A 15,426-nucleotide genomic window follows, 5' to 3' on the forward strand; every position below is an offset into this window, starting at 1 on the left:
CGTAACTGATGTTCCCCCACTCACCGTTATGCTGTTCAATAAATTAAAATATTTACAACAAAAATTTGTTACAAAAACCGTTTTATAAGCCCCACTTCAAAAACTATACGAATAAAAAATTGTTATTAATATAGAATTAAAATGATGATAATTCTGTTCATTAACTGATTCGTATTCTATTTACATACGCGTATAGACAAGTACATAATACGTTTATTTATATTCCAGGATATTTTACTTAAAAAAATTTTGTATAAAAGAAATGTATCGGGAAGATGTGGCCAAACTTTAAAACTCTAATTCAGGACATCGAAATACACAGTAACGTTAATATGGACAAATGGCCTACTTTGCCGTCGTTTTCTTTCTGTCCCTTATTTTGAGTTTTTTCAATAAAAATTTTAAATAAAGTTAAATCATAAAAACGAAATAAAATATTTAAAAAAAATTTGGTGTACATCTACCTAACAACAATTACAAAATAAATAAGTCAGAAAATTCCAAAGTGACAGCCATTAAAACGTTTTGATCATTAATAGTTATGTAAATATTAGTTTTATTTAATTATGTTTTATTACATAAAAAATGATAAACTTTTTATTATGAACCGAATGACTACTTCATTTGTTCAAATCGGTTGATAAAACAGCTGATTTATGGCTGAAATTGTTAAAGTGGATCGCAAAAGTTATGCAACCTGACAATATTGTTTCTGTTTTCACTTCCTTCACTGACTGAATTAAAAATTATTGATAATAATATTTATTACCAGTAATAATAAAACAGAAGAATGATTTCTAACATCAATACAAAAAAAAACCCCTCCTCTAAATATATGTCCGGAAAGGTTTTTTTATCCGTCTGTCCACCATTTATGTATTTATTTTTATTTTTTATAGAGATTTTTTATCAGTAAAACGGATTAAGCTGTTTTAGTCACATTTTGCCATTCTTTTTAAACTAATATTTTCAAATGAAATAAATTCAAATGGAAATTTTATGCATATAAATTTCAAAACGTCCGCCATCTCAGATTTTTTAAGTATATATATATATATATATATATATATATTCAAAATTACAATTAATTAATTTGAATTTAAGTTTGTGTTTTTAATTTTAAAACGAAATAGATAGATTTGAAGAAGGATGACAGGCTATAAATTTCCACCAAATATCATAGAAAAAATTCCTATCCTCAAAGAAAAATAGGGAAAATTAGGTTAAAAAACTACATTATTAGTTATGCTGTATTAAAAAAAAATTGAACAAATAGTTGTAAGATTACAGAACTATATCGATTTTATTAACAGTACAATCAAGTTAAATATATATACAGAGTGATTCAGGAAGTATGCAACCAGCTGTTAGTATTTCCAACTTACGAAATAGTTTATTTCCAACAAAATCAGACAAATTAATATTTAATTAGCTTTAAAGATATATCTAATAAATTGTTTTATTAATGCGTTGTTTTACTGTATTTATTTTTATGTTTTTAATTTTTATTGTTTATTCTTGTAAAATATTTAATATTTTTGTTTTGTAATATTGAAAATTTTGTTTCTTTTAAAATCTGCCAAATTTTGATATGTTTTGTTTTTAATTAACTTCAAAATTATTACGTTGGTATTTAATTTGTGTGGAGTTTATTCAAACCATTTTACTGAGAATCAATTTTTCGACAAATTTTGTTTAAAACGTTTACCCATTTGGTAAAGCTATTTTTCGTCAAACATAAACTAGTGTACTTTTCGACAGTAATCTTTTGTCTTTTACTCCAGATTTCCCGAAGATACTAAAAATACATTTCTTGGAGCTTTTTTTTTATTTTTTTAATTTTTCAGTTCAGAACTCATAAAACCACTAAATTTATCGCTTAATTTGGGTCCCAAGAATTAGTCGGGCTTAATTTCTGCACCGAAGGCGCAGAATCAGGGCGAAAGTTTTCATCAGCCGATAGTCGCTATCGAAGCGTTTCCGAACCTATGTTTATATGAACTTTTTCCTTGTTTTCAACCGTAGAATATGTCCTGAAAGTTTATTACATTCTTGAATCACTTTATATATATATATATATATATATATATATATATATATATATATATATTACCATTAAAATTAAATTGATTAACACAACATGGAAGACATTAATTGATAACACAACATAAAATTGTTGAATTTACTGTACATGTTTAAAAATAGGGAATTTTAGCGGAGAGGGAATATTTTAAAATGAAAGGGATATTTTTCATTTATATAGGGAAAACAGCGGGAAGATTAACTGACGTACAAGTTAAAGTTAGTCGCGGTCGTCACAAGCTTACTAGTTGCAGTAATAAGTTTGTGAGATAGTGTTCTTACGTTAATGCTTTTTTTATAAATGATTTACGTAAGTTTGATTGTTTGTGTTTAACAGGTAGTGAACAGATACCAGGTGGAATGTTAATGTTATTTACGTCATACAACTTCTGACAGCATGTCTATGAAGGTAACTAAATATTTATTTATTTATTACTCGTAAATAGAATAAATAGTTGTTTCACAGCTCTGTTAAAACTCAGTCAAATAAATATGATTTTATTTGTTTTCAACATTTTATAAAAACAAATGAAGACATTAATATACTCTTTATAGTAAACTCAAATATATATATAACAGTAAATATCTTTTTAAATAAAACATGCATATTTTTTTATCCGGCTTAAGGAATAAATAATTGAAGGTTTTTAATTTGAGCCGTACGTTTTTTTTTGTGTTCAAATGTTAGTCATCATCAGATAAACTGATTTTGAAGATCTTTTTTTTATTTTTGGAGAAAATTTCGTAAGTTTTTTCCACAAATCTTAAGTAGATAATTTTTTTAGAATGTTCAAATTATAATGGTCTATATAAACGGTTTGAAATATATATATATATATATATATATATATATATATATATATGTATAAGTATATTTAATTTTTCTGTCAAAGTTGCTTAATGTTCCATTAGTCTAATGATATGTAACCTAAAATTATTCTGTAATTATTAAGTATTTTCACGTCAAATATAAAAAAAAAAATAGGTGAAAGATTTTAAGATAAAAGAATAATATATACTGTCCCATTCTTGATATCATTAATTCATGTTCTGTAGTAGTTACTTAAGATCGTTTTTGTGTGCTCTTCTTCTGTTATTTTTAATCAAGACTCAAATTTTTTGCTTTTGCATTTTCTGGGAACGGCTTTATTGGTAATAGAATCGTTTGTTTTGTAATTTTATTCACATTTTAAATAATGTAAAATTAATAAAAATAAGAGTAAAGCAATTTTTAGTCAAAATAGCGGTTATTAAACATTACTGAATTTTTTTTAATTTGGCGACGATTTAAAAAATATTAAAATTAAAGTATTTTCTAAATTGTAATGCGTTCTTAGATAGGCGTTTTTTTAAGCTAATTTTAGTTTGGATGTATATGTTTTAAAAAAAATAGTTGTTTTCTATAAACAATAAGCGAAAGTGGAAATCGGTTATAGTTGTAATTTATCACACTCAGAATTAAGAATTTACTTTAAATTTTTCTATAATCCTAACTTTTTTATTATTTAAAAAAAATTGATTTCAGGACCCCTGATAAGACATAATTAAATATAAAAAAGTTCTTGAATAAAGTAAGTAGTAGTTTTTTTGCACAAAAGGTAGCTATAACAAAAAAATGATTTTAGCTTACTTTTATAGTAGAAATAAAAAGACAGTATTATAACAATAATTTGAAATTACATATTTTTATTGTCTTTTATGTACTATTTCATCAGGCGTGTGATATAACCCACATTACCTTCTCGCGTACCGTTGACCGTGAAACAAGATGGAACTTAAGCTTCCTCGTCCTTATACCCCTACATACTACAGTGAAGTCTTTAAGCGGCTATTTTCGTATTTCAAATATAGTACGAGTATTTTTTCATGTTATTTTGAATTAATTTTGTATTGGTTAGACTGATGGTTCTTTAAGTTAAATAAATTTAACGATTCATTAAAAATTTTGTCCTAGGAATAAATATAATTTCTATTATATATCATAAAAAAGATAGTTTGTTAATGTGTCCGGATCAAATCTCCAGAACTATATAAACGATTTCAAAGATTCTTTTACTTCTTTTAAAACCGAATTCTTCCCGAATAACAGAGACGATGTAGTATAATAATATTATTATCTGATGTCATACATCCAACAAAACTGTTTCTTTGGGTTCAGAAATCAGATCATCAGTAGATATGGTAAAACGGGAACTTCGTTAGTCCCTTCACTATAACCTTTCTAATTTTTCCATAACAGAGGGAACATAGTAATGTTAGGAATGACTAATTTTCAAAAATTATTTTATTTTTATGGAAAAGTAAATAACTTTGTCATCAAATTTTTAAACCATTTAATTTCTCCTATCTTCTCTAGCCCCTTTTCACGTAATTAAAAAAAAAAAACTTGAATTATTTGTAATATTTTATTAATTCATTTTTAAAAAAAACTTTTCTACTTTCGAGGAAGGTAGATGTAAAATTCAATTTCATGGAATTGCCTTCCACTTAGCCTCTTTCAGTTAATGAAAAGGTAGTGATATCTGGAGATCTAGGTAGCCTTGGATTTCGACCTTCTCGTCCGATCCAACATTTGGGGAAAGTGTTGTTCAAGAACATGAAATACTTCGATGAAAGTGTGGTAAAGCACCATCTCGTTGGCAACTGAAGACTATAGGGATTTGAGAAATAGCAGAGTTCTCAAGCAGGTCGAGGTGTGTGTGTCACGGGCTCCGTGAAAAAAATGGACCGATGACCCATTTTTGTGCATTTCCTAAACAGACATTGACTTTCGGTGTATCCCTTTCATTTTCGATGAACGGTGGTCTTCAGTACTCCAAATTCAACAACTGAGTCTGTTAACTTTCCCGCACATATTAAAGATTGCTCCATCACTAAATGACAACGTTTCAAGATAATTTGGATTGTTTTCGACACGGTACATTACCTCTGCAGCAAACTGATATCGTAGGCGGCGATCATTTGGTTTAATGTGATGAAGGAGTTGTAACCGGAGCCCCTCATGAAAAATTTCGTAAACAGTGAAACGAAAAATTTGCAGTTCGTAACTAACCCCCCCCACCACTTGGCTTTCCAGGACCGGCAGTGAATGTACACGATCCACATTCTCGTCATTAAGTGAAACTTTTGGGTGATTTCCAATTTCTCGTAAAGTCGTATCCCACTGACGAATAGACTTGGATGTAGGAGGATCGATATTCCATTCGGTTCGTATACACCGTAACTGATTGAAACTCCACTAACCAAAGCACGCACTGAATCTTCTGTTGTGGGATCCACATCCCGAATGACTACAAGTATACTATAAGTCGGCTTGTCTGCGTATGCGTACTCCGCTGATCTTGAGAGTATATAGAACAAATCTTGGAGATATTTCCTGTCGATTGAGTCTACTTTTAAGAGATTACATCGATTGGTTTTCTAAATATAAGCCATTACTATGAATACCTTATCCCAGACACCCTGTATTTTTTCCAATACACTTTTTTCTACGACAGAGTTACTAATAAGACTGAATATAACACATGCCCATTTCCTCCATTTGTATCGAAGTTTTGGTCAGTGAGAAAGTATTTTAATATGGTTTTCTTGACTTTTTTTAAACTAATAAATAAATTTAAAAAATATTTACATCAATAAAAACCTGCATTTTCGTTTAATTTATACATTCGTGCTGAAATAATTTTAAATTTACTTCTTACAAGCTATTTTATATTTTCCTGGTTATATTTATTTATTTATTTATTTAGAAGCGGCCTAACTAATAGGGACCACGTCAATATCATTTCTTTTTTTTTTAAATTCCCTTCATTTTCTTGGAGTGCACCCGCTTTTCTTCTAACGTCCATTTTCTTCTGTGTTCTTTCTTTCTTCATCTACAAGAATCTTTGCGCTATAAATTATTCCTCTTAACTTCAAATTATCCAAACAGTACTCCTATTTTATCCTTAGGTTTTGAAGTTCCTTTTTTATCTGCTTTGTGAATCCTGTTTGACTTCTTAGTTTGTTTATTTAGTACTTTTGGATTTATTTTGATCATGTGTCTAAGGAATTTTAATCTTCTTTTTCTAATGGCAATTTTCAAATGTTGGATTTTATAAATTTCCTTATTTGATTTTAGTTTGTACCCTTTTTAAGTTTTTCTAGGGCCTTAGATTCTCGCTAGGATTTTCCTTTCGATTTTCAGGAGAATCTTTAGACCACTCAAATTTTCTGTTTAAACCGCTTATAAAATCACTGATCTGACTACAGTATTTTAATGCGTAAATTTTGCGTTTAAGATTTTCTGTTTGTTTTAAATGTTCTTATTTGTTATCTTCACTTATTTTTTACCATTATTTTAATCTGTTTATTTATTTAATACTATTTACTTTTTAACTTTTTTTTAAGTTACATGCATCGGTATTACTTTTTATTTGTTTTGTGTTGTTCCACTTATCAAGATTTTGCGACAGTTTTCCTTAAACCTTCCAAACAAACGGTAGGACAGTTATATTTTATCCTAACATATCTATTGATTCGTGATTTCATATATAAATGTATTATGTTTCAAACAGAATAAAATATTAATATTTTTTTATCATATAACAACAGTAGAACTGATTTAAATTTTTAAAAATTAGGGAGATATCTTAAAACAATATTTATGACGGAATTTTGAAACGATTTAAAAAAATAAACTTTCAAGGATTAAAAACAAAATCAGAATGTAATTTTGTTTGTTTTACACATTTACATATCTATAATGTGTTTTCTCAGAGTAATAAATAAATGTGTTGTACGTCTATAACCGACTTGAGAGAGAGAGAAGGCTTAACGGTAATAAACTCCTCTATATTCCGATATTTTTATTATGATTGGCACCCTATAACAGCTGCCGATTGGTGATAATGAAATGAATGTTTTTGTAGCATGTGAAAAAATGCCACGCCTATCCCTTACTCGAACCTAGAATCTGTGGCTGAATGACAGAGACGCTACCACTCCTCCACGGAGATCGATACAAATAATTAGTGACCATTCTTATAGAAAAATGTTATAAAACTTCAAGCTCTCTAAGGAAAATTAAACGAAATAAAATTTAAAACTGTTTTCTTTTTTATTTTGACGAAGGGATCTTCCTCCTTTAACCTGTTGCTAAACATAATAAAATTTATTCAAAATTGTATTTTTTTATAATAATAAATCTTGATTTTGAAGGAATGATATTTACTACTTCTATAGATAAATGTTAGTAGAACACGAATAATATCCCCACCTAGATAAAACTGAATGCAGGCATTAGTTTATTTTTTTAAATTTTATTTTATTTTTATTTTAAATAGAAAACGTAATAACGGTGTTAAGTTAACCAAGGTTCCGGTTATACTGGGTTCGAATGAACGGTCGTATTATATTTATGTTATATACATTACTTTATATTTTATATTATGTATACATTTCCAGGATCGTTCTGATTTAGAATAAACGAAAGCTAAAATTATAGAAATTGTAATTTTTATTCTTAGAAAGGATTGTTGAGCTCTTACTTAAAATAACAAAACATCTATTGGTTCTTTTAGGTTATAATTTCCTGTACAAAATAAATTATATTAATAAGGAAATAAAATACGATAATATTTTGTCAGGAAATAAACAAGTTAATACATATATAAATATTTTAATGCGAGAAAAAATACAAATGTAAAACTGGCAAATTCAGTAGAGACTTAATGTTTTAGTACTGAGCTTGAAAACCGGTATAGTTTCTGTTTTGCAACTTATTAAAAAATAAAATTAAATCATCAATTAATTTGAATAAAAAGTTAATTAATTGTTTGATTTAACAAAAATAAACAAATTCTGTAATTAATTGCGGTAAAATGTATATTTTTTTGTTAAAGAGGAAACGTATTCGTAATTAAATGTTTAATATTTTATTTCAAATAATGAAAAAAGATATGTAGGCTAACTAGATAATTTTTAAATCAATTTTGAATGAAAAATTAATTTATAATAAAACCGTAACCGGTCAAATAAATTGTTTTAAATGAGATTAAAAATCATTTTTAACAAATTTTATTTCAGTGAAATTAAATTAAATAATCCTAGTGAATAAAATGCTTTTAAATTATTTAAATAAAATTCTAACCAAGCTAAAAAGGAGTTCAACAAAATAATAATTTTTTTCTCGCCATAAATTCGATTTTTGTATTCATAAAAAAATTTAATATTTACAAACCGTACTACAATGAAACATTTAGCAGCAAATTTATAGATAGATACAGTAATATTTTTTTTTAAAAACTCTCAGTAGAGCTACCTCGATTTGAACAATTTAATGCACTTAAATTTAGTCAAAAACAGTGCGATCATCTTCATTAGCGAAATTAAGCTATTATTTCAAAATACAGAACAACACAGTTACGATTGATGTTAAAGCGGAATGAAATTCAATATTTATGTACTACGTTCGTTATAAAATGTAAATAAGTAATAAGTTGTAATTACAGACATTTCTTCTTGTTAGCAAAAGAAGTTTAATAGGCAATGATATCCAGGTTTATATGTTCAAATTAGCCGGTGTCGCGATACTATCACCGCTGTATGAACTCGCATGCACGAGTCGAAGATTTACTGTTTGTACTATATTGTTTCTTATTTTTGTACTTAAATAAACGTCAGATAATTTCAAGATCCTGAATCATGTACGGTTCACTCTGATTGTACAAAGTTGAATTTACGGATAATAATTGTAAATTGCGTGTAATTTTTCAACAAACGCTTTTAATTTGATTATAATCATTCCATTCGTAATTAATAATTTTATTACCACGAAGAATTGATAGGTGTTAGTTTGAGTAATAGTAAATAATTACAATTTTCCGATCTCCGAGCCAGAGTGTTAACGTCTTGGCTTTTCAACCGGGTGTCCAGGGTTCGAATCCCGGTCAGGCATGGTATTTTTCATACGGTAAAAAATTCCATTCCGTAATCCCACGTACAAGCTTCAAAACTTCTGGGGTGGTTTAATGAATTATTTCAAGCCAAAAAAAAAAAATTTTTTTTAAATTTATAATCCGCTAAAAAAATGTTTTGCCAAATATATTTGAATCTGTGGCACGAATCCAGTCCATCTTAGTAGCACGTAACGGCAATTTCATGTCATGTTTATTACGATATATATATGGATTAAGTAAGATTTTTTTCTACATTACTTCTTTTTTTTTCATTAGTAACAGTTTCCATTAGACGAAGATAGTCGTGGCTATAGTGTGGGCTGCAACAAACTAAAAAATCAGTGGTTGCAATTTTCTCTTCTCGGTAAGATAGAAATCTAACGGTCAGGCGAGCGTCTCAGATGATATTTTCATCCATTTTCAACTCTAATAATAAGGAAATGGATCTTTAATTCAATTATAGAATGTAGAAACACAGTACAAATCCATGCGGCCCTAAAACGATAAACTGCAAAAGAAAATATTTTTATTTACACATTAAAAGCATTATTGTAAATTAAAATTTAATCGTATTTAATATTTAGATTTTTACGATTTTGTGAAAAAAATGGTGATTTAAATTGTTTTAAAGTTTATTTTAATAATATTTCAATTAAGAATCAGTTGAGAATCACTCGGTCAATTTTGTTCAGAAAAGTTTTTCGTTAGAACGATTAGTATTTTACATAGTTAAATTTTTTCCGATAATGGAAATACGTAAATTGTGTCACCTACACATGTTGTTTATTAATACCTGGAAACTTGACCGAGTGCGTAATCATAAAACTATATAATATTGAATCGGATGGAAAAAATTTAAAACACGATTCCGTATTATAAGATTAGAAACACAATGAAAAAAGAATATGAAATAATACTCTATATAAAGCAAAATTGTAATTAGTAACCTGAAAATAAAACTATTTTACTCGCTAAACAATACGATTAAAAGTAATTTTTAACTATATGAGTTACGTATTTTCTGATAGCTTGGAGAATTTACAATCTCGTAAAATAACAGATAATAGTGACCGAACAATATGGCACTCTGATATGAATAAACATAAAAAAATAAATGTGTATTTATAAGCAAAAATCAGTTTCTTAAATTAACATTTACATTATCAATTCCCTATCGAGCACAACCGAGAACATTCATATAAGATAAAATAATTATCGAAAAAGATATGTTAATTCAATACGATAAGATCACTGTTTTACGTCGTTACAGAACACAGGCATCAAAATAAAAATTTTCGTTATATTTTTATTGTTATTTATAGAATACGGTATTAAACCCCATCAAATTCATTTGAGATGAAGCCGCGAGATAAAATATTGAGGTGCCGTTGACCGATTGATTTGTCGATTTTGAATTTTTCTACAATATAAATGAAGACAGGCAACTGTTTAATATTGTTAATGCAATATTGTTATATGCGGAATAAAAGCAAATCTTTATCTACTAGGATAAAAATTATGCTAAAAGGAAAAGGATGTCCTAATTTATTAAACTGAAGACCTGATTTACTAAAATCATTCCTTTTCATGACGTAGACAACAAAATTAAAGATAATATTGCGATGATTGCAAATATCCGGAAAGAATACAAATTTGAGAGATCAAGTTTATTTTGTTGATGTACATGCGGTATCAAACTCCATCGCAGAATGGTATCGTCTCTGTCTTTCGTTCGGAATTTTTTAGGTTCGAATCTCGGTCAGGCTCAATATTTGTTCACACGCTAAAAAATTTCATTTTTTATCCCATAAGAAAAAGGAAATGGTGTAGTTGTAATTAGGAATAATCCTATTGTGTGTGTGTGTGTGTGTGTGTGTGTGTGTGTGTGTGTGTGTGTGTGTGTGTGTGTGTGTGTGTGTGTGTGTGTGTGTGTGTGTGTGTGTGTGTGAGAGAGAGAGAGAGAGAGAGAGAGAGAGAGAGAGTAAGAATTAAGTAATTATACTGTTTCAGGGATATAAAATCGATTTTTAATTTTTAATTAAGCAATAAACATTTGAGTTTTAAACATTTAAAACTCCAGCTAAACAATTATCTATTAATTAAATGAAGCGGAACTGATGACATAGCATTAAAATCAGTAACAATGTTGCGCTTTAAAAAGAATAAAAATCTATTTCTATAAGAATAGAAGTATAAACTTATGAAGTCAGTATTTTATTCCGATTTAAAAAATTATTACGTATTAATAAATAACGTCATAAAAAAAAAATTAAGCAAAATGTTTTCATACATTATTTCGCAAGCATTTTTTTATCGTTAGAAATATTATTGTAAATATTTTTCATTAAAAGTTTTATTTTGGTTAAATTGTGTAGGCTAAATATCAAAATCCTACCTTGATGGAAACGAACCGGAGCTACCGCGAGGCCTCAAAAGTTGTTCTTTCCTGTGACTGCTTATTCGTAGCCCGTAGTAATATTGTAAGTACTCAACACCGCCTACTGAAGAAAAAACCTGAATAAAAATAATATAATTTGTTAGCCATTTTTGATAATTAATCACACAATTAATTTTAAGAATATTGTTTGTTCCTCAGGAAATTAAGACGAACAGGTCATATATGTGAGATATATATATACATGTATAATAAGGAGAGCGCAATCTGTCGTACGGATTATAAAAGCGCCAGATTACTTGTATTTCCAGTCCTAACGGCTAAATTCAGGGTTGCCATACCAACTAGATTTCCAATTATCCCGTTAGTAAACAAGCTGAACTGCAAAATTTACGTCATAATAAAAAATAAATATAGTCGATTTAGGTTTTATTAAAATAATAAATATTGTTTAATGCTGTTGTTTAACATTAAATTAATCACGTTATATTATTACCGATGAGTTTGAAGTTTACTCACTAAGTAATGCTAAAAAAAAATCCACGGTCGTATTATTTTATTTACACGATCAGTTTTATTTTCACTTAATTTTTGATTATTCATATTTCCTTTCAAAAAAAAAAAGAAAAAATAAGAGAAACCATCTACTACTTTTTAATAGTTGAATTAGAAAGATTTTAATTTTATTTAATATATAGATTATAAATAGCTGCTAGCTGAAAATTATGTCTGAATGGAAGAGTAGTGTAGAGGATAAGACATCCAATTCCAAGTGCGGGAGATAAGACAAAATAAGTCCCGCACGGGTTAGTTATATACAAATATTGACGGCGTTTCGGGTCTGGGAACCCAGACATGTAATACATTACATTACAAAAAAAAAAAAGGACACAGGTATATGTCCTCTGAATAAAGAAATCTAGTCTAGATGTCTGGAAACTTCAGAAATATCATTCAAGAAAAAAATTGCAGTATTAATATTAGGTTTAAAAAAAGTAAATAGATTGAACTAAAAAATACGGAAATAAATTTAACAAAGAGAAAATAATTTATGGAAATAAAGGACTAAATATTGTAATGCAGTATTTAATGAAATAACATAATGGATGACAATATCAGCTTTCATTTGTTTAAATATATTTTTCATGTTGGAGAAATAGCAGGCATTTAAGGTAGTCTAATGATTAAGTTCTCACCAGGTCTTATATAGATAAGAAAATTTTGCCTTTCAACGAAAATATTTAAATGCAATCGGGAGGCTGTTTAATATAGAATAATTACTATTCAGAGCCCTCCGACTGTATTTAATTACTTTCGTTGAAGAATAAAATTTTCTTATCGATCTAAGACCTGATGAGAATTTAATTTGAGATGAGAACATATGTTTTTAATTTTTTGGCAGTTGTGTTTTTTAATTTTTATAATTGTTTTTATTATTCGGCAGTCGTGTAAAAATCAGCGGACAGTTATTTATAGAATATCACAATACTCTTCTGATTAGAGGGAATGAATAATTTTTTTTTGGATGTAAAACGTGAATAAATAAATATTCTATTCTGATTTGTACATAATAAAAGAGATAATATAGATCGTATCGGGAATGAGTAGCTAAGTATAAAACAAGGAAATGCCCCAAATTTGTCCTGATAAATGAAAAGAAACCGCGATCGGTAAAAATTTACATCGTCATAAAATAGAGAATATAAATAGCTAAAAATCCAAATTAATAATTTAAAATATATTTATATGAAATAATGTTACCATAAATAAGTGTAGATTGTAAATAAATAACAATCAAAATTGTGTTGAGTTACACGAAAACTCTGTTGTCCGACTTGATAAATGGATAATGTTATTTTTTAAGAATAAATGAAAATTAAAAAAAAGTAAACGTTGCATAAATATTAGGAGCGATTCATCACATTAATTACAAAAATCATCGGATAGACTAGCTTTCTCTAAGAGTAATGATGTAATCCCGTAAAAACATTGTGAAGGTATAATTTTGTACGGTGAATATTACATCCGTTTCGGCGGTTTCGGTATGGTAATACATAGAAATATATTCGGCTCGGTTAGGAAGACAACGGCAAACCAATTTTCCTCACATACCTGGTATGAAATGTTTGTTACTCTTAAGCACGGTTGTACTATTTTTTTTTTTTTTTTCATAGCTGAATAACCAAAAAGCCCACTATCGCACAAGAATGTTAAAAAGATTCACCCGAAGTACATTATTTTGGTTTTAACTTTATATGTACAACTTACAACTAACCTTACGTAATATATCGTAACAAATTATTTGTGTTTATATTTTTGAGTCGACAGAAATGATAAATCATATTTTTCATCCGAAATAATTTTAATGTTTACTTGAAAAAGAGAACAAATATAGAGCTTAATTTATCTAATCTAAATGTTTTTAAAGATTACAGGAGCTATTAAATTTTTTTATTTGAATAATAATTAATGTTTTTAGCACACTCCAATATTTACATTTATTAATATAATACTCTGTATGTACAAAAGTATTTGTATTTTTAATTAGCTTCTTCAGTTATCTTTCAATTTTTTTTATAACATAAATAAATCCTATAAATAGTTTTTTCTGAAAGATGTTATTTAATAAAAATAGTAGTATAAGAAACACTTAAAAAATTAAATAATAAAGATGATATGTAATAGATTGCCAAATAGAAAACAATAAGTGACTACTTCACATTTTCACCTGTAGATGATAGTAACCCTAGATAATAATAATAAAAATAATAAACGATATCATGAATTTAAAGTCGATGGAGAAATTAAATCGTGCACTTAGTCATGATTTAGAAATTATTATCGTAAACCATAAAACTTTCTCAAAAAGTACGGTAAGTTATAACAATCCCGTGATATAAAGACAAGTATGACCATACTTATTTAAAAAAGAAAGAAAAATTAAATTTTTTTATTTAAAAGTAAAAAGTGTTTTTTTTTTTATATGAATTGGCCTACAAAAAAAACATTGCTGTTCACAAAAAGTTAAGATTAAGAAATCTATGTCTAAAAAATTAGGATAAAGAATATAGAGAAACAATGTAAAATAATGGATGGATTGTGAATCAAGGTTATCTGGAATGTGGTAATAATTTTTTTTTTCTTAACTTTGGCTAACGATAGACTGTACTCGGTTGTAAGGTACGGTAATGTACGGTAGGCTGACTATACTAACAAGTAAGTTGGAGTCAATAGATAGAGATTCCGCGCTACCGAATGTGCTGAAGCGCACATTTGAATTCAGTGGCTCTACGGTACCTATCCGGAAGATGCCGGTACACCAAACAGTGTGTGGAATTCCATAAGGGCAATCAGTTTAATAGGAACAGATGATAGAATTGTGGCGCACCAGAAATTTTTGATCATCACCGGTTACTATATAGGACCACGTTCAATAACTAATTTCTGATCGGCCTCCTATTCTTCCAACTTTCCTTTGTTTTTCACCTGTGTTGTTTCATTTCTTCTTCTGACCATTTCTTATAACTACATTAAAATTTTCACAATATTTTATATTCCGCTAGGATTATCATAATTGATTTGAATATTATTTTCTGCCATTCCAAGCATTATCAATGTATAACATTCGTAGTTAACGCGTTTCGGAGTACTTCCAAAACTACGAATGCTAAAAGTGATTTTGAGAAGTACTTTTTAGTGTGCTAAAAGTAGTTTTGAGAATGGAGATACTCCGAACTAATTTTTTAATTAAACTACTTTTATCTGATAAAAAGTCTCAGATATAAAGTATAAAACATTTTTTTGGAGCCTACAATCAATAATGGGATGTAACCGTAATTTCTCGTCGTATGTTAACAAAAATCACACAAAGAAACGATAAATTTGCAAATTCATTTCAGCACTGTAAAAGAACCCGTGTTTGAGGGTAACAAAAAATGGCATTCGAATCCGGCGTCAATTCAGCTACAAGTGTACTGGTAACCGGTGTCCTTCTGGTTAACCCCTTAGTTT

At 28.1% G+C, this 15,426-nt stretch overlaps 1 protein-coding gene across 3 annotated transcripts in view; it reads left to right on the top strand.

Moving 5' to 3' along the window:
* Positions 1-2,311: 2,311 nt before the first annotated feature.
* Positions 2,312-15,426, top strand: part of LOC142324064 (uncharacterized) — a 282,969-nt gene continuing 269,854 nt past the window's right edge. For all 3 annotated transcript variants that reach the window (XM_075364678.1, XM_075364679.1, XM_075364680.1), the window contains exon 1: positions 2,312-2,491. In XM_075364678.1, coding sequence (XP_075220793.1) covers positions 2,480-2,491 — 12 coding nt within the window. In that variant the 5' untranslated portion in view covers positions 2,312-2,479. The remainder of the gene's footprint in view (positions 2,492-15,426) is intronic.

The sequence above is a fragment of the Lycorma delicatula genome, chromosome 4 (assembly GCF_047948215.1).
Source record: "Lycorma delicatula isolate Av1 chromosome 4, ASM4794821v1, whole genome shotgun sequence".
Lineage (NCBI taxonomy): Eukaryota > Metazoa > Arthropoda > Insecta > Hemiptera > Fulgoridae > Lycorma > Lycorma delicatula.